A 23496-nucleotide genomic window follows, 5' to 3' on the forward strand; every position below is an offset into this window, starting at 1 on the left:
CCACTCTGACAGAACTACAGAGTTCCTTGGCTGAGATGGGAGAACCTGCCAGAAGGACAACAATCTCTGCAGCACTTCACAAATCTAGGCTTTATGGGAGAGTGGCCAGATGGAAACCACTCCTGAAAAAAAGGATCAAAACAGCACACCTAGAGTTTGCAAAAGGGCACATGAATGATTCTGAGAGCATGAGACAAAAGATTCTGTCGTCTGATGAGACAAAAATTGAACTCTTTGGCCTGAATGCAAAGTGCTATGTCTGGTGGAAATTGAGCACAGCTCATCACCCATCTAACACTATCCCTACCGTGAAGCATGGTGGTGGCAGCATCATGCTATGGGGATGTTTTTCAGCGGCAGGCACTGGGACACTTGTAAGGAAAGAGGGAACAATGAATGGAGCCAAATACAGGCAAATCCTTGAGAAGCTGCTTCAGAGTGCAATAGACCTTGGACCGAGGTGAAGATTTACGTTCCAACAGGACAATGACCCCAAGCATGCAGCAAAAGCAACAATTGAATGGATTCAGAACAAGAACGTGAAAGTCCTTGAGTGGCCAAACCAAAGCCCAGACTTCAATCCCATTGAGAATCTGTGGAAAGACTTGAAGATTGCTGTTCACCGACACTCCCCATCCAACTTGAGAGAGCTTGAGCAAATCTGTAAGGAAGAATGGGAGAAAATCCCCAAATCCAAATGTGAAGAGCTAATACAGACCTAACCCAAGAAGACTCAAAGCTGTAATTGCTGCAAAAGGCGCTTCCACAAAGTGTTGACTCAAGGGGTTGAACACTTGTGTCAATTAGATATTTCAGCTTTTCTTTTTTAATTCATTTGTAAAAAATTATAAAAACAGGTTTTCACTTTGTCATTACGGGGTATTTTGTGTAGTTCAGTGACAAGAAAATTTTAAATTTAATCCATTTCAAATTCAGGCTGTAACACAACAAAATGTGAAAAGTCGAGGGGTGTGAAGACTCTGAAGGCACTGTATGTCACATCCCTGGTTACCTCCACCACTGAAGGTGGACGGAGGTTATGTTGTCTCCCCTGTTTGTCTGAGCAGGATATCTCAAAACATTATGGACAGATTCGGACAAAATTTGGTGGACAGGTTGGGTGTGTGCCAAGAACGAATTGATTTGATTTTGGTGATGATCAGGATCCTATAATTTATTTGAGTGTTTCTTCACCATTGAGAGATTTCCATTTCCATTTCAATGCTTGTCCACTTCCTCCCTATTTATGCTGTATTGCCTTCCTATTAGCAAGCTCCACTATATTCTTACTGTGGTGTATTGGGGGCAGGGCACAATGGATCGGACGGGCAATAAATAGAGTTCGACAACCTTCACGACTATCCGAGTCCCACTGCCCTCCGGACACTACACTACCCTTCGCGAGGTGATCGAGACAGCTGAAGCAGTCTCGCCCGCCGAGTCGAATGTAACGTCGACACTTCGCATTCGCAGAATCGCCGACACCATCTTCGCATCTTGCAGCCCAGAAATAAAGCGATCTCTGAGTCGAGCTGAACGCTCCTCTGCCGTGAACTTGCAAGCCACGGCCGAATGCTTCACCCGCGCCACGAAATCTGCGACACGCCCCTCCGCACCTTTCGCGAGGTGATCGAACTGGTATCGAGCCAGCTGCAATGACTTCTCCGGCGCCATGTGGGCTTTCATCTTCTCTACCACATCCTTAAACGACAGCCCATCGTCACTGGGCTTATCCGGCGCTACCAAATCACTTAGTAGCCGATAATGTTCCGTTGATAGCGAGGCAAGCAAGATCGATTTGCGCTTGCTCTCGTCGTCTACATCATTCGCGTGGAAATAGCACCCCAACTGCTCTGAAAACAATTCGAAGTCGTCTCCAACGAAAACGGGCACTCGCCCGTGCGCCGTGCCTCAACCTTCCACCATCCTCGAGCCGTCCTGCAATTCACTCGACGCGAATTCGTAGGTGACTGCGAGACGTCTGGCTGCAGGACTCGACCCGCACCAAAGACTGTGCGTGCAGGCACGCGAAACTCGCGATGCGCTTCCCTGGGCTCCTCGCCAGGTGGTCGAACTCGAATCGCGCGAGCTGCGCTGATTTCCCCGGCGCTTCGCGCGCCTGACATTCCAATTGCCCCGGCTAAAGACTCCAAGTCAACACCGCTGAAATCAGGCACTCTGCACACGTCGATCCGAAACAGCCTCGTCGCCAGTGTAGTGTCCGGAGGGCAGTGGGACTTGGATAGTCGTGAGGTTTGTCGAACTCTGTTTATTGCCCGTCCGAATGCACACTACTGCAGACAAAACACACGCCTCAAGCGGCGCAAACACCTATATGCCTTGCGAACACGTGACCACCAAAACCACACCTCCACAATGCTCCCACAATGCTCCCCGCATTGTGCCCTGCCCCCAATACACCACACTTACGAGCAAAGAACCCATCCTTATGGACGGGATGATTCTCCTACTTCCATGACGCATCTCTGGTGTATTTTATTACGACATGTAAGACCGATTTCCACCAGGGGAAAGTAAACAATACATATTGTTATGTTAGTGGGGTAGATGGAGGAATTTCAGTGTAAAGGTAGGATTGTATAGTGTAGCACAGTCAGTGGACGAGTAGGAGATATCTCGATGTAAATTAAGTGGGGAGACTGTGAGCTTAAGATTGTTCATGTGTCACCACATGTGGGTGGTGCTGTGTTAACAAGGTAGGGTTTAAGGCTAGTTTCTTCCAGTGTGTGATTGCTTCCTATGACCTTTTCCTCCGGTTTTTCATTTGCAAGAGCGGCGATAAAAAGGAACCACGTTCTAATAACAACAACGCGCAGGCCACCCCCCCCCCCCCCCGAGGTTGATGATTGGGCACGGTGACGTCAGAGAAGGAGAAGATTCAAGAGAGACAAGAGGGTGGTTGGAAGGAAAGCGTGAGGCTCTGGTCCCTCTCGGCACTACGAAAAGGCTGTGTGATTGTCGTTGTTCGTGCTGTGTGAATTTGCTCGCATGTTGAAACAGGACGCTGGCCGTTGTCTGTTCGACTGAGTCATGAAGTTTGTATGCTTCGAGAAGGAGAGAAGAAGAAGAAGAAGAAGAAGAAGAAGAAGAAGAAGAAGAAGAAGAAGAAGAAGAAGAAGAAGAAAAAGAAGAAGAAGAAGAAGAAGAAGAAGAAGAAGAAGAAGAAGAAGAAGAAGAAGAAGAAGAAGAAGAAGAAGAAGAAGAAGAAGAAGAAGAAGAAGAAGAAGAAGAAGAAGAAGAAGAAGAAGAAGAAGAAGAAGAAGAAGAAGAAGAAGAGCGAGTCTCTTGTCCTTATCCCAGAGCCTCATCAATCGCCTTGTTGTATGATCAAGGAGAAAGGCGGCGCCATTTGGTGTGAGCGGGCCTTGGTGCTGAGAGAGGAGTGGTGTGGCAATCTCGATCATGAGAAGAAACTACTACGGTGGTTCATGGGCCCTGGCATTGAAGACCGCTTCTTGCATTGTCTCACGGACGTGGCCATGAGGGGCGACTTCACGCCATTTTCCTGTGTTTCCCACATGGTGGCTGCACGGTTCAACGACTGTGAGGCTCCTAAAGGTCATATCTGGACATAAAGCTGAGTACCAGTATAAAGGGAGGATTTTCTTTCATTTTTATCTTTCCCTTTGTGACTGAGTGGAGACGTCGAAAATTAGGATTTAATTTTATTTCACGTTAGGAAAACATTCATTCACGGAAAATTAGGAAAACATTCACGCTCTTTGGTTCATTTTAATTATAGCTCGTTGATTTATGTTTATTAAACCATCATTTGTTGAATATACTTGTGTTTGTCTATTCATTGTGGATTTGAGAATAAATCCGTGTGCTTTCATCATGGTGGGCACGGTCGCCGCTTTCCCATCCCGCGTGCGCCATAATCTCCAAGAACCTCGGCTGTTCACCTCCAAGGAAAATTGTTCGGATATCCGTCCAGGTCGGTGTTAAACGGCCGTGGACATGACAATGTTTACACAGAGAATTGGGGTCCTCTCCCAACCCTGAATCCAAGGGACTATTAATTTTTTATTCTTTTTTAATCACCTACAACCTTCCCATGCATCACCCAAGTACAACCACCAGTTTTCAACTCAATTCATCCAGCAGTTCAGGAGTGCATAAAAGTCAAACAAACAGACGGAGTTTCTCAAATTATATAGACAAGCAAGGTACCCGCCCTACAAGCGACCTTGTTCCAGGCATGCAATGCATTCTTCTGACACATACTTTATTTGGGCGGTGTATAGGCAACTGACAGCTGCCTCAATCGCTCTCGAAAAAAGTAAATAACCCGGGTTACGTGCATGACGCAAAAACATACCCACTGCTTACAATTCAAAACACCTCACTGCACTGGAAAACGTGGGGACAGGACTGAAGTACTTGTAAATGGTGGAGACTTGTAATGCCTGCCCCTACCTGGAGGCAACGCTACATGATACGCATTTACATCGAGAAGTAAAGACTCCGTTCCTTATCCTCAGGATAAGGAATGGAGTGTTTACTTTTATTTTTCTTTCTTTTTTGTAACAGGAACTAAGGCTCTTAGTGGAGCTGCCACACACATGGACGTACAGACGAATGAATGACACAACACAAGACTTAGATGAGATAAACACAGCCACTGAGCTTGAGGGAAGTGCCGTCACTTCGCGGGGCACTCTGGATACCAGCGCCACCGCAACAATGGTGCCAAATTTCTTAGCGCCCTCAGCATGGCATTTCCTCAGGAGGAATTTCAGACCGCAAATTTATCAAGAAACCCGGTACTGCGGTGGACGACAACCGATGGGGATTGGCCGTGCAATCGTTAAATTGGGCATGGAGAGAAGAACATGCATACTCAACAATGCAACGTTGCGATTACCTACCAGTCAAGAGCATCATGATGATAAAACATAGCGCATGCGAAATACAAAGCTATCTCCATACCCACCTTGCTACAGTGAGATGGGTCATCTGTGCAGTGGGAATGCAGAGCTGATTGAGTGGGACAAGGCCTAACTTCTGGCGTTCTGTTGGACAACACGGTACCTGCAAACACGTTCCCCAAATGCCTGTCAGTTTCGCATAAGAAAGTAGAAAATGCTGCACAATGCAAAAAACAAATAGACTCAAATTAACATAAATACGCCCCCCCTCCCCTTCCCTCCCTTCCAAAAATGTGATATTCTTGTTTGGGTGTAGTACAGTAGTTATTTGAAGAGGCACAAACCTCTCTCATTGGGGTCACTGCTGTCTGAATGGTCACGTGGTAATAACTCTAAGGGTGGAGTCACCCGAGAAAGGTCTGCAAACAAAATGTACCCAGAATCATGATCACGAGTTATGTACCATGCATTTTTAGCAATCTTTGTTTGTGTGCAGCACAAGGCTGTGGGGAAGCATCAATGGCTGAGGGTGCGGCTGTGCAGCTGATGCAGTACCCTCTGTTGGTTATGGCAGGAATTTGTAATTTGTTCATGGTACCGGCGATAGCTTGCCTACTCTTCAAAAAGGATACCGTGGGATGGATCTTTAACGTCCACCAACTAATGCCGGCAGACGGAACGCCCATTTAACCTCCATCCGAGAGACAGCACACACATTGATGAATCACCCTGCCTGTGAAACACCAGGATGACAGTATATAGCTGGGTCGGGATTCAAACCCAGGCGAGATGGCTTAGAAACGAGTGTGCGTACCTCGAGGCCATATCTTTAGCAATAGAATCTCATTATTAAGAGGGTTACTTCGAATTTCTTTTGAATGGAGATGCCTCATTAATTACAGGAAACAAATATCACTTTAAACAATTTAAAATGTCACATACAAAGCAAATAAAAACTTTTCTCTCAAATTGCCCCCCAAAAAACATTATATTAATTGAGTCACCCTGCACTGTAATTACCAGTCCTTTCACGCCGTAAAGGACATAGGGCTGCCGAGGCAGTTTCATTGGCAAGAAGTACAGTCCTGAACGGGTCACCACTCCGACGCACGTTACCCCAAAAGGTTATTTACCCCAGTATGCTGGTACTCATTTCGCCGACCTCAGAAGGATGACAGGCTGAGTCAACCCCACTTGGTGTTAATTCAATGGTCGACTGGGGGTTCAACAAACTCAGGACTCTAAGGTGCCAAGCCAGCCACCTTAACCGCTCAGCCAACACCAGGCATACTTTGCACTGTAGCCTCTCGATATTGTATCAATATCCTTCTTAAAAAGGTCGACAAAAATTGGACACGATAATCAAGATAAACCCTGTCGTCTCTTCAGATGTCTTTCACCCACAACTATCTCCTCGAGCAACTGTCATATTTTGCGAATGCTCGATTCTGCTGCTCTGATTAATTACTTCTTTATCATTGCCCTAACTCTTCTTACACTCCTGTACTACCACTTCATAAAAATCCTGACAAACCTTTACGGTAGGATGGAGATGGTGTTGTATTTAATTTTTGCATCAACACGAAAGGGGAGGTTTGCAAATTTGAAAAAAAAGGTAACAGCAATTTAATACAAGAGCAAGGTCGACGGTGTGACATCGCATATCCCCACACTTTCTGCATGAAGCGGAGTTGTAAGACGGTAAAAGGTTCCACCAGGAATGACTCGATATCACATTTTGAATTAAAAAAAATATATACATCCGTTTTGATTCCTGTGACGTGGGGCATGAACCGGGGGTCAAATCCCAAAAAAAGAATCGTTCCATATTTCATGCATTCTCGAATGTTGATTGCATATACAAAGTTTCATTAAAAATGTTTCAGAATGTGCCCGTAATGTTTTTTTGACCTTTTGGCCCTGCTCCAAGGGGCACAGGGCCAACTAGAGGGGGAGCACTCGGTAGAGTGCAAAACCTCCGCCGCCAATACTGCAAGGTCACTCAAGTGAACCTGATATCCTATTCATTCAATTTGACGTCAACAGTGCTCACAGAGTTATCGTTTGCAACTTTCCCTTTTACTTTTAACTTTTACATACTCAATTCATTCGTCATAACTAGATTCCTTGAGACACAAATTGATTTTACATGGGTAAATCCACCTGAAGTTCCAAAATCAGCCGCAATTATAATTTTGGCATTTTTTTTGTTGGAAATCACTTAGAACATGGAGAAATGCAAAAAAAAAAATCGAAATTTTGTTGAAAAAAAAGTTGCAAAAATTTTTTTCTCTAACAATTTTTTTTGGGGGGGGGGCGTTGGAAATCACTTAAAACATGGAGAAATGCAAACAAAAAAAAATCGAAATTTTGTTGAAAAAAAAGTTGCAAAAAATTTTTTCTCTAACAATTTTTTTTTGGGGGGGGGGCGTTGGAAATCACTTATAACATGGAGAAATGCAAAAAAAAAAAAATCGAAATTTTGTTGAAAAAAAAAGTTGCAAAATTTTTTTTTCTCTAACAATTTTTTTTTGGGGTGGGGGGGGGCGTTGGAAATCACTTAAAACATGGAGAAATGCAAAAAAAAAAAATTCAATTTTTTTTTTTAAATGCCCGCCATAGCAGCCATATTGGATTTTGGACCAAGTCCAAAATCTACTGGCATGATCCTTGGACCATACCTAACCCCCCCACCAAGTTTTGTCGAAATCCGTCGAGGAGTTTTCCGTAATACTGTTCACAAACAAACAAACAAACAAGCAAACAAACAAACAGAAAGGGGTGAAAACAGTAACCTCCGATCTTTGATGGCGGAGGTTAAAAATGATACCACTCTTGCACCTTTGTGCCATGTGGTGATCATTACGACCCAAGTTTGGTAAATTTATGCCCAACCGTTTTAGAAAGAGATAGTGTGACACAGACAGACAAAGACGAAGCCATTTCCAAGATCCCCCCCCCCGTTTTTTTTCAAACAGCATGGGGATAATAATATTCCTGTAAAAGAGCATTGAAGGATCTATGTTTTTAAAATAATAATTCACACCACATCCACTGTTACAACCATCCATCCATTGGGACCATACTCTGTGCAGAGTGTCAGTGCTGCCGATGCAATCTCCTGGGCTATTGGGCACAATCCTGGACGGATCGCCACTCCGACGCAGGATACTCGAATGGCTCAATCATCCCAGCAAGCTGGTACTCATTTTGCTGACCTCGGAAGGACGTCAGGCTGAGTCAACCCCACCTGGTATTAATTCAACAGTGGGTGGGATTTGAACTCAGGACCCTCGGATTCCAAGCCCGCAATCCGAACCGTTAAGCCAACACCAGGCGTACATCCTACCAGCATAATGGATATCTGATAAACGTGTGTAGGCGATTTTGAGTATGTAAAGGGATACATATGCAAAGATCATCTCACCCGATGGAGAAACGCAGCTTTTCAAATAAACGGAGTACCGTTACAATGGCTCCAATTAATCCCACCTTCTTTGTGAAGCAAGTCATGCAGGATGTTCAACTCGAGTCTTTCACAAATGGCCAGCATGATGGTCGAGTGGAACTGGTTTGGGTAGGGATTTATAATTTGTTCAAAGTGACGGCCATAACTCGCCCACTCTTTGTGAAAGTCACCATGGGGGTCCTTTAACATGCATCAACAAACGCTAACAGATGAGACACCCAGCATCACAGCAATTAGTGAGATGGCGTACTTTGTGACATAATACCCCACATGCGAAGCACCAATCCGACAGCATATAGTCCGGCCGAGAATCAAGCTCACACGAGACAGCCCAAAAGTAAGTGTGCCAAGTTGACACCATCCTTCCAGACAACACAAAAGGCGTAAAAGTAAAGCTGTGTGGTTCATGGACACTTGTAGATCAGAGGTGACAGTTATATGACTCGATAGCACGAAATAGAAAGTGTAAAGTGCAAAAGTGTAAAAAAAAAGAAAAAAAAAAGTTGCAATTCCACAAATAAACAGAGTATTTTTTATTATAAGTAGAAATACCTGCTCGCTGAAGGAGCAGCCAGAGGGAGGGGGCAATTTTAAGTTTGAGGTGTCCAATGTCCATCCCAACATATAACACTCCCATGCATGCACACTTCAAGTACAACCAAGTTGAAAAGATCATTATTTTGGATCGGGGATGTCCTGAGATGGTGGGGAACAGCTGTCTGGATGCTCTGGGGGAAAGAATGAGAATGAAGAGACTGAGGAAGTTGGTTCATGAAAGGATGCGGGGCAAGAGAGAAGCCACGAGGGGGTGAGGCAGGGGAAGCTATGAGGATGTGGGGTAATGATTAAGCAGAAAGAGGGGAGGGATATGAAGTAGACGGATGCTAGAGATGGGGGCACAGAAGTGGTGGGGCTGGGAGTACACAGGCATGGAGATGACGATGGGGAAGGGGACTGACATTGAGGGGTTTGACACCATTAATAGATGTGAAGAGGAGTTGTAGGTCATGTGTCGACAACCTCTATAAGTGACTTCTCATGATTCCCAATTTGATATATGGAGACAGATGTCATGGGAGGTGTGGTGTCGTGGTAGAGATGCTTAGCAGGCAGACACGAGCGGGGGAACAGTCGAGCCGGGCTGTGTTGCACAAGCGCGAGCGCGGGCGTACTTTGCCCGCGGCTCTCCTTTATTACGTACTCAGCACACTCACAAGCCAGGCGACTACAGCATCACTACAACGCCTCAGGCGGTGCGCACTCCTTATATTCCTGACAGACACGATGACCACGACAACCCCTCCTCCCATCATCATGCCCCGCCCTGCATGCCCGCAGGCTATACCACACTCCTCCCTCCTAAAACTATGATTATCAAATGATCACCATCATAATAAGCATAAACAGCACGAAGTACTACGGTATAACAGTAGACAAGGTACAAAAAAGAAAACAGCGAAGTATAAAAGCACATCACATCATATAACGTGTGGAAGCGAGCTAGTGGAGCTGCCACGGCCAGGTTCCGAAGCCGGAGGTGCACACAGCACCTACCAAACTCTGACCGCGTTACCGATATGAAGCAGCAAGGCGAGAAGCACAGCAGCACTACACAGCGGGAACGCCCCCAGGCGGCTCATGCTCACATGGCCCTCGGCGAGGCCGCAGCGATCTCCCGAGCAAACCTCCCCCGGCACCATCAAACGCCTCCGGCCCACAAGGCGGCACACCTCCCCCAGGCAGACCTGAAGCAGATAAACATTCCGAGGCCGGAAGCCCGCTGTCTGGAAGCCGTGGCGCCAGCGCCAGACTCGATTGACCTTGGATGGGGGCGCTGAACAGCGCCGCTGGCTGGACGCAACCAATGCTCCATAACAACCCACGCACCACAATCAGTTGAGATGCCAACGCCCGTCTAAACGGCATTGAGCGAACACAGAGAGCTGCGCCCCCGGCGCCAGGCACGTCTGACCTTGCCGCAACCAGAGGTGGGGGTAACGCCGACCAGCGCACCAGTCCTGGCTCCGAGTCGATCTCCGAGACCCACACGGCAGTTAGACGGTAGCAACTCCATTTAAACCACACTTCAACCATAGGCTCGTCATAAATCACTAAGAACATCATTTGAACCATTGCAAACTCATTTTTCCGTACAGCACGTTCTTTCGACAAAATCCCTGCACATGACAAAGCAACTACCCGCGGCCCGGGGCAATGGAAGGCCAACCAAACCTTTTTATTCGCCACCACCGCTCCCAAAGCCACCACCTCACATTGGCCATACTGCAAAACCCATCGATTGATCTCCGCCAAACCCATTCTCACACAGGAACTACTGGCATTTATTTCAACAACGTTAAACCGCATCACTCGAGCAATGAAAAGCAAATATGCAATGAACAGCAACCCACAACCCACATCACGAGTCCGTCTCTTGGTTGTTGACTCGATGTTGTGACTCGCGACTTCCTTTAACGCCACGGGCTCACCGCCACCCGTTGAAGCTGCCCGAACAACACCGGCGCACCTCGCACCATGAACGCAGCCGACGCGCGAGAGCTCATCGCGAGAGCTGGCACGGCTCCTGCTGCTCCCGAACCGCACACCGCCGTTGCAGGCAGCAACGAACGGCCGCTCCCGTTGCATCGACGCGGCTCCCGCCGCCAGAACCTCGCCCTCGGTACTCGACGAAAGCATCGAAGAGAGCACCGGCACACCTGGAGGTACGAACTGGAGATCCAGCCCGAGGTGCGCCAGCCAGTCCCGACCCAAAAGGACGGGCCCCTCCCCTCGCACCACAAACACCGTGAGTAGGGCGCTTCGCTCCCGGTAGAGCACCGAGACGTCGGGCGCCGCAAGTGGCGCAATCGCTTCGCCGGTGCACGTGCGCGATGCGAGGGCAGCACGAGTGGACTCAACTCGACACCCGATCAGTGTCCCGCTCACTTCGACATTTACTGGCATCGGTCCTGTCACCGTAGGACCAACTGAAACCAGGCTCAACATGGGCAGCATCAGTGCCCCGGTCACCTCAACCTCCCCTGCCACTGATCTTGTCACCTCCGGATCAATTGGAAGCAGGTCTAACACCGGCAGCATCTCCCGCTCCGGGTCGCTGGAATCTCCGTGCCCAGACTGCAAAACTCGACCCGGGGCGTTACCGTGCACGCCATGCACCGAACACCATGCCGGCAGTAGGTCTTGACCCGGGACGGAAGGACCGCTTCGCACACCGCCATCTATGACTGTAATGATGGGCGATGACTCTCGGCACACACAACGTAGACGTCCTCGAGTGCTCAGACCGCCGTCCGAGTGATTGCATTGCAACGCTCGCCCACGACCCGCGCCGCAGACCATGCGCGCGGCCGTGCGCGCCTGGCACATCGCGCTGACCTCCGGCCCATCTGCTGCGCCCCGACCATCGAGACCCCGGACATTCTTCAGAGCTTGCGCGACGTCCAACGCCGCGTTCGAGCCGAACCGCGTGTCCTCGTTCTTTAGCCGTGGCTTTGCAGAAATCATTCCCCCGATTTGTCGTGCCTCAATAAAACGAACACTGAGCGCGGCCGTTGCCCACTCGACGTGGCCGAAGTCGACTCCGACGAAGGCGGGCACGCGTCCGCGTGCCATGCCCCGACTTCCTGTCATGCCTGAGCCGGCCGCGCCAGCGAGCCTCCTGGCACCGGAGCCTGTGCGCGCGGCGAGCGAACCTGCGACACGCTCTTCGCGATGCGTACTCCTCCGGAACCTCGAACCGCGCAAGGTGCGCTGCGTTACTCGCTGCCACGCCGAACCCAGCCACCACCCTGCACACGCCGATCCGAAGATCCTCGTCAGCCAACTGTGGTGTCGTGGTAGAGATGCTTAGCAGGCAGACACGAGCGGGGGAACAGTCGAGCCGGGCTGTGTTGCACAAGCGCGAGCGCGGGCGTACTTTGCCCGCGGCTCTCCTTTATTACGTACTCAGCACACTCACAAGCCGGGCGACTACGGCATCACTACAACGCCTCAGGCGGCGCGCACTCCTTATATTCCTGGCAGACATGATGACCATGACGACCCCTCCTCCCATCATCATGCCCCGCCCTGCATGCCCGCAGGCTATACCACAGGAGGGGTTAAATGATTGGTTGTTAAAGGCACATAGGAGAATAGTGCTATAGGTATGGGGGGGGGTGGGAGGAGTGGAGTGGAAGGGACAAGCTATTTTTAGTGAGGTCATTTTGGGAAAGAAACATTGTGAAGAAGAAGAGGTGAAGAATAAGACGACCATAATGAAGAACACCACGTGGGGTGTTCATGATGGAGAAATGAAAGTGAAGCATTTTTAAATGTTATTAAAAACTTACAAAGTAAGAAGCAAACAAATTCAATAAAGACTCAATTAAACAGAAGACCAAGTAGGAACCCAAAGAAATAAAGAGCAAAGATGAAGTCGTCAGGAGGAACCAGGATAGGATTCGGGTTTCAGCCGCTACTCTACAACCCTCAAACCTATCCAGGCACAACCAAGTGAGCCTTACAGAAAAAAATTTCTGCAAGAATTCACTTCTCATTAGAGAGATAGATAAAGAAAGAGAGGAATAGAAAGAAAAAGAGGTGAAAAAGAAGAAAAAGCAAGAATTAGAGGTGAATAAAGAGAATTGTAAAAAAAAAATTTCGAAAGAAGTGTGAAAGCAACAAAGAACAAAGATGTCAGAAAGATCCTGGACAGATAGACTCCAATGTGGAGGTATTGAAAAAGCAAGAGACAAAGAATGAATGAGGGAAGGACATACAAGCAGAATGAGTTCATGTTTTTTATTGAAGTGAAAAAACTTCTTCTTTGTTGTTTTAAGCGAGGAAGGGGAATCAGATAAAGTTGAGGAACATGAAATGACAACAACTGGCGTAAATAAAGTGGAACAAGGAAGGCATGAAACGTCAGAGCAGAGAGAGAATTTGCATGCCCACTGGTGGAGGCCTGGTGAGTAGACAAGACACTCACAGAGACACTAATTTGACAATACACCACAATGAGATACAGATAAACAAGGAAAATTGGACAAAAAAAACACAACCAGCAACAAAGGAACAAAACTAGAACAGGTACTCGTAGAGCGCATACCTTCGCCGCAGCCACTAGTTTGAACATGGCATGAGAGTGAAATGAGGAACTAAAATTCCACTAAATCTGCTCGGGAATTTCGCAAATTTAAAGTCCATGATCCGGATTTTGTGAAAGGATTTTGTTATTAGAACTATTACGATTATGACAATTTTAAGTGATTAGTTGTCCCGAGTGCCGAACTCTGTGGCATGTAGGGTCGGATTCGGTCGAATGTCACTGACCACGCAGACACGACCTGGATCAAGTAGATCATGTTTTCAAATCCGAGCGAGGACAAAAACGTCATTTTAATTGGCGTCTAATTAAACAAGAAAGTAAAACTCCTTTTACTAAACCATGAGCGAAGCTATGTGCATATCAAACTATACCAAGTCTCCTTAATGAAAATTTGTTGTATTTTACTTAGTAACTAAGTTTGGTAGGGCCCTTATGGCCCTTGTTGCATCAACAGACACAGTTTAGAGACAGAGATATATTCTAGTTATTACCTTTGTATTAAGTTGTCCACAACGCATCTCAATACAAATATGCATTTCGTGACCCCCATGACCTTTGACCCACAACCGCTACCTAGGGTGACAATAGTACTATACCTTGTGTCATTTAGGAAGATGGGGAATTGAACACTGAACAATTTGGAGTTAATTTGATGTAAATCGGAAACATATTGTTGCGGGATTCGCGCCCGCCGGCGTGCTGACGGCCACGTAACTCGAATCGCGGCACGTCGCCCACCGGACGGACAATCCAGTCGTGACCCTCTCGGACTAACGCCGGGAACCAGTCACGGGTGGACCTTTCGGTCTCACCGCGATCGAGCCAATCAGCCCCCGCGTGGGATAGGGTTGCTCGCCAAATTCGACCTACCTAAGTACCCACGCGGAGGGTAGACCGGGCGATCGCACCTCGCCGCAGGTCGACTTCGGACACGGGCCACTTAAGCGACCCGTTCCGTACTATCGGGATAACCGAGCGGTGTTATCGTCGACCTCGACGGTTCGATTAATTATCGGGCGTATTCAGCCCACTACCAACCCTTTACGTGAAGCAAAATGAGGATTCAATGAAGGAAATGACGAAGCGAAGCGGGAAGCAGTTCAACACGAAGCACATTTATTCGCGACGAACGGAAAGCACACATATTCAATTCCACCAAATGCACACAGAAAAGAAAAACACAATGCAATTTACACAAAAAGCAAATGTAAAAGCGAGGACACAATGCAGAGCTAATACCGACTACCGAGCACACGGCAACACTTATACAATTCTACTTCACAGACGGCGCCGACAACACATACCCAAAACCAAGGAAAAAATACCCTCAAGGATGAGGCGGGCCTGAGGCCGAGACCGGGTCGGGCCTACCCGTCTGGTGATGAGACGCGGAGCGGCGATGGTGCCTCAACTCCGCGGGCCTCGCGGGCAGTGCCTGGTAGGGGGTGGGAAAGGGGCCCCCTTGGTCGCACTATCTCAGCGCGGGGGGAAACAGGAGGGGGTTGCTGATGCTCGGGGTATAGAGGATTTTTATTGTCCCGCGACGAGCGTCTCCACCTCGGCCAGGTCTCGCTGTCGGCCTCCCTGGGGTGCAGCTCCCTGCACGACGCGAGCACCCCCTCGTCTGCCCTCGCCGCCTCTCCACAGCTCCGTCCCCTCCGTTCCGACTCCAACGCACACGACGACCAGCTCCTTCTTGCCAACTCCACCGCCCGCGAAGTCTTGACTCTCTGTTCCCTCTCGACTCTCCTACTCACTGGACTGACGAACACGGTCGCTTATATCAGCCCCGTGGCTTCGCCCTCTCATCTTTGACCCCCTCCCTTCGACCTTTCACCTCGCTCCCCATTGGCCCGAGAAAAAGTGGGCGTGAATGCTTTTTGATCCATAAATTTGCATATATCGATCGCCCTCCAACGCCCTGGAGGCGGGGCCAAATCGCCCCTCGCTCACCGATTGGACGGCAAAAAGTGGGCGTGTGTCGTTTTTGATCCGTTTTTGAAGCACAAAATCCGTGATTTTGTACATGCTGTTCGGCGCGCGCCCTGCACGAGTCCAACACCGGTACCCACAAGCGGCGCAAGAACGGTGGCGATGCGACGGTTGCGAGGTGTGACATGAAGGTCGTGGCGGTTGTGGTGAAGCGGCGTTGTGGTTGGTGGTTGATGTTGTGGTTGTGGTGGTAATCATGGCGGTTGGTCCAAAATAAAGATAGCAAAAGAAAAACGGCTATCCTGAAGAGTCGCAGCACGCATAAATGACATGTATTCCCACTAGACAACGGGTTTGGGCCTAACTACACATGTACTTACCGAGATATCTCACCTAAGGGACCTGAATGGTGGTTTGCGAATTTGGTAACCACAACAATATTAACCGTTTTCATCATGAAAAAACGATGTTGACCTTTTTGTGACCTTGACCTTTGATCCGATCGCTCCCAAAATCTAATGGATTTGTCCTTTCAAGATGCCAAACAAATCCAAAACAATTAAAGCCTCTCTGCGTTTTGTTTTTTTTTTGCGTTAAGTTGTCCACAACGTTTTCCGATATAAATGTGAATTTGTGACCCCCTTGACCTTTGACCCCCAACCGCTGCCTTGGGTGAAAAAAGTACGATACCATGTGTCATATTAGAGGATGGGGAATTTAATTTTGAACATTTTGGAGTTAATTTGCTGTAAATCAAAACAAAATTGACAATTTAATCGCGAAAAAACGATGTTGACCTTTTTGTGACCTTGACCTTAACCTTTGATCCGATCGCTCCCAAAATCTAATCGATTTGTCCTCTCGCCATGCCAAACACATCCACAAAATTTCATGACAATCTGCGAAGTGGTTTTTGTGTAATGTTGTCCACAACGCTTCCCAATCAAAAACTCCATTTTGGTGACCCCCTTGACCTTTGACTTCCACAGACTAACTAGGGTTGCAAACACTATACCATACGCTATATCAGTGGATCGGGATTTGAATACTGAACATTTTGGACTTAATTTGATGTAAATCGGAACAAAATTGACACTTTAATCGCAAAAAAACGATTTTGGCCTTTTTGTGACCTTGACCTTGACCTTTGATCCGATCGCTCCCAAAATCTAATCGATTTGTCCTCTCATGATGTCAACCAAGTCCACAAAATTTCATGACAATCTGCTAAGTGGTTTTTGCGTAATGTTGTCCACGACGCTGCCCAATGAAAAATGCTTTGTGGTGACCCCCTTGACCTTTGACCCCCAACCGCTACCTAGGGTAATTACGCCACACTTTCATGTGGCATAGCCTAGAATGTAGAATTGAGTAATGAACATTTTGGTGTTGGTTTTATCTCGTCCGGATAAAAATTGACCGCGTTATGACGAAAAAACGATTCTGACCTTTTCGTGACCGTAACCTTGATCTTTAATCCGATTGCTCCCAAAAGCTTCGCCTGGCGTCCTTGAGTAACTGCACATCGTCTCTGAAAATTTCATGCAAATCGGTCCAGCAGTTTATGCGCAATGTTGTCCGCACACATATTTACCAATAAATAAATACACAGGGGTCAATACAATACCTTCGTCAAACGAAGTTTGCGAAGGTAAACATAACAGAAAGCCATGATGGATCTGGTCCAGAAAACTTAGCATTGATGAACTGGAAGGATGCACTCCACAGCCAAACACACTAAGATCCAGAACCAGACGTCCTGGAACTGCATGTTTCAGAGAAAGTAGATTTTATATTTTCACCCCTGACTGTTCGTCTGTGAACAGGATGTCTCCAAAAGTTGTGGCCGAATTTGGATGAAACTCAGGGAAAAGGTTGGATGTGTGACAAGAAGGAATTGATTTGATTTTGATGAAGATCCGGATCAGAGAATTTTTAAAGTGATTCTTCATCATCGAACAATATGGCTAAAAACGATAACATGAGGTCTCAAAAAGTTAATGACTGATTCGGACGAAACTTGGTGGACAGGTTGGGTGTATGACAAGGACGGATCAATTCGATTTTGGTGAATATCTGAATGCGGATACGAGAATTTTTTAACCGATTCTTCACCATTGGTATATAGGGCCAAAAATAACATGTAGCACGATATTTCAAAAAGTTGTGGATGGATTCGTACGAAACTTGGTGGACGAGTTATGTAAATGACAAGAAAAAGCTGATTAGATTTTGGAGGTCCGGATCCAGATCCAGCCTATCCATGATCCGGATACAAAATGTAAACTGTTCAGACTGGAGAAGGTATGCACTCTATCAAGTTCCGTTCTAGTTACCAATGGAAAAAGCTTCATCGACCCGCACCCAGCATGGTATCATGGTAATCCAGATCTGTAACTTCGGGAAAAGGATTTGCCTCCGTTCCAGGACCGCAAAACCCCCAGAACTGCCACCTACTCATTCGACATTGCACTGTGTGGTTACGGAATTCCCACCTGCATGTGTGATATCTTCAACCATATAACTAACATCCAATAAACATTTGGGAGGATCATATAATATATGTGTTAAAGTTATTTTGAGGTGAGATGATTTGGTTGATGTGGGGGGGGGGGGTGGGAGTTGACCTATTATCATTTCAGCGAGTCACCGAATATGTTAGGATGTTACAAACAGGACAAGAAGAAGAATGGGAGCAACAAAAGGAGAAATGGCATACCAGAGAAGACGAGAAAAGAAACAGAAGTGAGTTTGAAAAGGGAGAGAGAGAAAAAGCCAGGATGGATATGGCAGACACACAAGCGATGAATAAAGGGAAAAATGCACTGGAGATGACTCAAGACTGAATGAAGATGTTGGAGGTAAGGGCAGCACAAGAGAGGGCCACAATTATATAATTAGAGAAGTCGATGGCACGCCGTCGCAAATCCCCACGCTTCCCACCGAAAGCAAAGTTGAAAGATTGCAAAAAGTTGAACCAGTAATGACCCAATACTGTATATTAAATTTTGAATTAAAAAGGAAATTCTGTTTTGAACCCTGTGACCTTAAGTCCACATCCCCTGGGGGCATGAACAGGGGTAAAATCCCCCCAAAAGATGTCACATATTTCAAGCACCCCCAATGTTGATTGCATATACAAAGTTTCATCAAAATAGGCTTCAAAATGTTCCCGTAATCACATTTTTTGGTACTTGACCTTTTGACCCCACCCCAGAGGGCAGGAGCCAAAAATGATCCTGCTCTCACACCTTCTTGTCATATGGTGATGATAACTACCAAGTTTGGTAAAATTTCTGCACAACCACTATGGTGGAGATGGTGTGACAGAGACAGACAGACAGACAGACAGACAGACAGACAGACAGACAGACAGACAGACAGACAGACAGACAGACAGACAGACAGACAGACAGACAGTGGGGATAAAGACAAAAGATGGACCAAACTCACTTAGCTTGGGATAACACTGGAGGACATGCGAGTAGTTTACCAACGTGAGGCAGCTTGGTGAGATACGAGCTATTCTGTTTTCCCACAAACTAAAGAATATGGAGCTGGCTCCCATTTATTTCACCGATTATCAACAGTAACTTGCAGCAATCAGTTTATTTCCCCATTTGGAATCCACACGACATGCAAGTCCAATTTTGGCCCCTCGTCACTGACCTCAGAAAAATTATTGAACATCGTGATGAATTGAATCACATCAATAAGTGGCCAACTAAAACAATTCACACGAATAAATCCATTAAATTGTGAAATCATAACCATTGTACTTACCATTGTTTAGTGCCACTATGCCAAACGCCATCGGGCCTTGACCATCCACATCGTTCGCAATTGAGTCGGTACAAAACTCGTTCACTCTGCCCGTGTCCCTTTTACAAATCTCCATCTGCCTGTTATCGGTGCAACTTCCCGTTGGGTGTAGTGCCATCACACTGTCTTCAGGATCTGCTATGGGGAAAGGATCCACATCCATGTTCTTGGGAGTGGTTACTCCGCACAAGAAAAAAATTGTTCCTTCATGATCTGATGATGAATCCTCAGGTTCCAGCGGAGGCTGTAAGATAAGACAAGGCTGCTCAAGTGAATACGATGAGATACCCATCGCCGTCTTTCCCTCATTGCAATGTTGTTTTGGGGCATTGTTTTGAGACGTCTCATCCGACAGGCTCTCAGGACCTTGCTGTTCAATCCTCGATGGCAACCTCTCTGCTTTGTCGGTCACTGTTGAGTCCTCACAATCTACAGACATTTCATTTATCAGGACATTTTGTGCAAGTTCATACACGTTCCTATTCACCGTAGACCTCTGCTGCATGCTGTAGCTCATCGCGTCAAAGCTTTTTGGACCTTCCTGTCGTGACACTTTCTTCACCTCAATGTGCAGATGGCCACCTACACCTCGTCGCACTGCTTTCTCATGTGGCTCTCCATCCAATGTGCTGGAACCGTGAAGAGGCTTGCAATAGCTACTTTCTTCTGCTCCATTTCTAAACTTCTCCATTTCTCCAACAACATTTTCATTCGATTTGACTGGTTTGGTTGCTTCTTGCTTGCCATTTGAACTTGCATCTTTGTCCGACCTATTCCCCTTTTTTAGGGATTCTTCTTTGCCACTGCACAATCCATTTCCTTGTGGGCCTGTTCTTCCATTCGTGTGGTAACAATCATTTGGTTTCCGCCACACACTTGAGAAGGTGGGGAAACCAGGGGATGAAGAGGGTGCGAGGACAGGTGGCACAGGAATCGGAAGAGGTGGCTGCAGGATTTCTTCCATAGCTTCACCATCATCCTTGGCTGAACTAAGAAGGGAAAACAGTCCGTCAGAGCACCCAATCCAAAAGAAGGTCATACATGGAAAATCAATATTTATTTCATTATTCTTTCTCTACTACAGGGTGCCCCACAGAAAACCAGGAAATTTGGGACAGTTTATTTAAAACAAAATAAAACAAAACAAAAGCAAACTTAGATGTAGTGTAAAACAAAGATACACTTTATTTATATGTTAGGTTATTGATATGTTAAAATACGGCAAAATAAATCTCAAAATATCAAATTTCCTGGTTTTTCTGTGGGGCACCCTGTATATTGAGGCTCATAGAAGATAAAGGTGATGGAGGATAGGAACTTACAGTAAGGCAGCAGGTCAACTCTTGCACACAATAAACAAGGTAATGAACAAACAGGAAAGGAAACATAGCAAACTGCCAAGATGAGGGTTGTGCTGGGAAGGATTAATGGGGGGAATAAGAATTATGGGTAAGGGTGGGGGTGACGTGAGATGGCGGTGCACCATCTGCTTGAAGCCCTGGAGGAAAAAGTGGGATAGCAGTCATAGCACAGCTTCTGGAAGGGAGTTTCACATGTGGGAAAAGCAAGCAACAAAAGAGTTGAGGGTGTGCAGTTAACTGGATTATGGAAGTTTACCAGGAGTGAGTTACTGGAAGAATGTGTACATCCTGGAATTGTTGTGGAGGGGCAGTGGATTGAGAGAGCATAGGAAGCTAAATCAGAGGAGAGGTGGTAAAAAAACAGGCCACCGACCATCCTGCCTACATTGTAAAAGCAACATACCTTGTACTTTTGCCTCATTGCTGGAGATTCCAATAATGTTAAGAGCTTTAGATTCTACAGATGTGATGCCCAGCCCATAGGAGAGGGCAGTACCCCCATTGAGCGACTGAAGGCCTTATCAACTGAGTAAGTTCTTATTGTTCGGAGAAAGACTTGGAACGATGGAGGATGCCTTGTCTGCAGTTGACTTTGGAGGCCAATTTTGCAATATGTGCGGCCCAGGAGAGGTCTGAAGCAACCACTTTCAGTGGTTTACCAGTGAAATAGAAAGGTAGGTTAATTTGATGATCCTTCTGGAAAAACAGGGCGAGACAGGAATTTTCCAGGATTGAAGGACATGTTCCATTCATCAGACCTGCTTCTAATAATTTCCAGACCCACAGAGAGTGATGCAGCTGATGTTTGCCGATCAGTGGGAATGAGTACTATACAACACTATAGATAGAGTTTGCAAAGAGGAAGGGAGGGTTTTCCAGAGCATCAGAGAGGTGATTTATGTCGATGAGGAACAATACTGGACCAAACACACTGCCTTGGGGAACTCCAGCTTCCACTGGGAGAAGACAGTTTCATTGATAGCAAGCATTGGATGCATGATTGAGGAAGTTCGAAATCTAGGAATGACGGCAGTCTTGTATGCAACAGGAAGAGAGCTTGGCAAGCAAAATAGGATGGCAGACTGTTGAATGCCCGACATGTGTCCAGGGAACCAGCCTTGGCCTGTTATTTTAAGTCTAGTGCCTCAAAGCACTGCTGAGAGAGGAGCAGCAGCATGTCAAGTGCTGGGTAGCCAGGATGGTCAGAGATCTGGCTGTTTGAAAGGAAAGACTTGACTGGTAGAAACAATGAATCGATTTACTTTGTTTATAATTAGAAGGAAGAGTTCTAGTTTGTATTTGAAAAAAGAAGTTTTGTACCCTCTTTGTGGGTGAGAGGGATGTTTGCTGACTTCAAAGTAGATAGGAGGCAGCCGAAGGAGACGAACAGGGAGAACAGAGCAAAACAGAAGCAACAGCAGCAGAACAGGATTTGAGAGCATGGTCACTGATGCCATCTGGGCCCGTCTCCGAAACAGGATTGAAGCGAGATGAGGCTTATCTACCTTCTCAGGTGAGGACACAAAGTCCAGTAAACAGTGGATGGATACGATGGGCTAAGATGGGGATGGAACATGATGAGTCGGGTACATGAGATTTGGAAGCAAACGCAGAGTTGTCGTACATTCTGCCTTTTCTCAGGCAGAATCTGCAGCGGTCATTTGAAGTGAAGAAGAGGGTGGAGGTGGAGTAAGTACCAGAGACGGACTTGACACAAAGAGCCACAATGACCGAGGAAGGAGACCGATTGGAGAGTTCAGCCTTGAGATTTGCAACATGATGTTTTCTGGCTTGTTTCATGATGGACATTCATTTTGCAAGCCTTATGGGGTAATGTAAAGTTACCTCCAGTCGAGTTTGCTTTCCATGTTGAAAAAGCAACCACAAATACCATTCCAAATCTAATAATTTGAGTTTTTGTATTGTATACCTTATTTAGCTCACATGCTAAGCTGCTGGGTGGATCATGCAATCAGTCCAACCAACCTTCAACACGATGCTTGTAGAAAAGTTTGTTGAGCTATCTTTGAAAAGAACAGATTCATTTTGAAAGGAACCTTCACCTTTTCTGCCCCAACATTTTCTCGGACAGAGAGGACAAAAAAAAGGAAACGTACCGACAGTGGGGTAGTGGGGCTACAAGTGCACGCAACAAGCAAGGGAACGAACAAACAGCAAGAGAGGATAGAGAGGCGAGAAGGAGAAACAGTAACCTGGAAGTAACAGGGTTGGGATAAACAGGATTAAAATTATCAAGAGATGGTGGTCGACCACTTGCTTGAAGTCCTAGAGGGACTGGATTGAACTGCTCCTGGAAGGCAGTTCCAAAAAAACAAAACAAGAAAAAAAAAAAAAGAGGAATACAGAATGGAGGTTGACAACAAGCTGAGATTCTGGGAGTTTAAAGCACAGGGGTTACTGATAAACATCAAAATAATTATGGGGGGAGGTGGAGTGGTGAAATCGCAAGTCCCTAACAGTGCTGGACAAATGTTTAGGTACTTTGACCCGATGAAACTTGAGAAGTTAATGAGGAGTCATACTTGCGTATTCGAGGTGGCTTTGGTGGTGGATCATCCTCTTCTGGAGCTGAGCATGTTTCACCATGGCTGTTGGTCTGTGCAAAGAATATCAGGCAAAGTGCATTTGTCAATTATCATCCATTTTTTTCTGAGAAAGAATTTTACCACTGCTCAAGTCCAATCGTCTGAGCCACGAGAACACCACGGCCTCATAAGGAGCAAAAAGCTTTATAAAACCATCTGGCACACAGTGCGATCTGCAAAGCGCTCTGTTCATGTTACTGTTGCCATTGATGGTATCAAAATCCCCCCTTACTCATGAGCAGGCAACCACAGAAACACTCGCAAACAGCATGTTGCCACTGACGGTGTACCTTCTGCCACCGCA

General features: G+C 46.7%; 1 protein-coding gene across 15 annotated transcripts in view; it reads right to left on the bottom strand.

Moving 5' to 3' along the window:
- LOC147019646 (tyrosine-protein phosphatase non-receptor type 12-like) overlaps nt 1-23496 on the bottom strand; it is a 153228-nt gene that overhangs the window by 13219 nt on the left and 116513 nt on the right. For 6 of the 15 annotated variants that reach the window (XM_085894243.1, XM_085894241.1, XM_085894237.1 and 3 more), the window contains 4 exons: nt 23130-23203; nt 19187-20214; nt 5237-5311; nt 4958-5055 (listed from right to left, as the gene is read on the bottom strand). In XM_085894243.1, coding sequence (XP_085750369.1) covers nt 4958-5055; nt 5237-5311; nt 19187-20214; nt 23130-23203 — 1275 coding nt within the window. Of the gene's footprint in view, nt 1-4957; nt 5056-5236; nt 5312-16851; nt 16935-19186; nt 20215-23129; nt 23204-23496 lie in introns of all 15 variants that reach the window. The other 9 variants (XM_085894247.1, XM_085894246.1, XM_085894244.1 and 6 more) reach the window with 4 other exon arrangements.

Source organism: Eptatretus burgeri, chromosome 9, assembly GCF_056783735.1.
Source record: "Eptatretus burgeri isolate ZD-2024b chromosome 9, Ebu_testis_v1, whole genome shotgun sequence".
Lineage (NCBI taxonomy): Eukaryota > Metazoa > Chordata > Myxini > Myxiniformes > Myxinidae > Eptatretus > Eptatretus burgeri.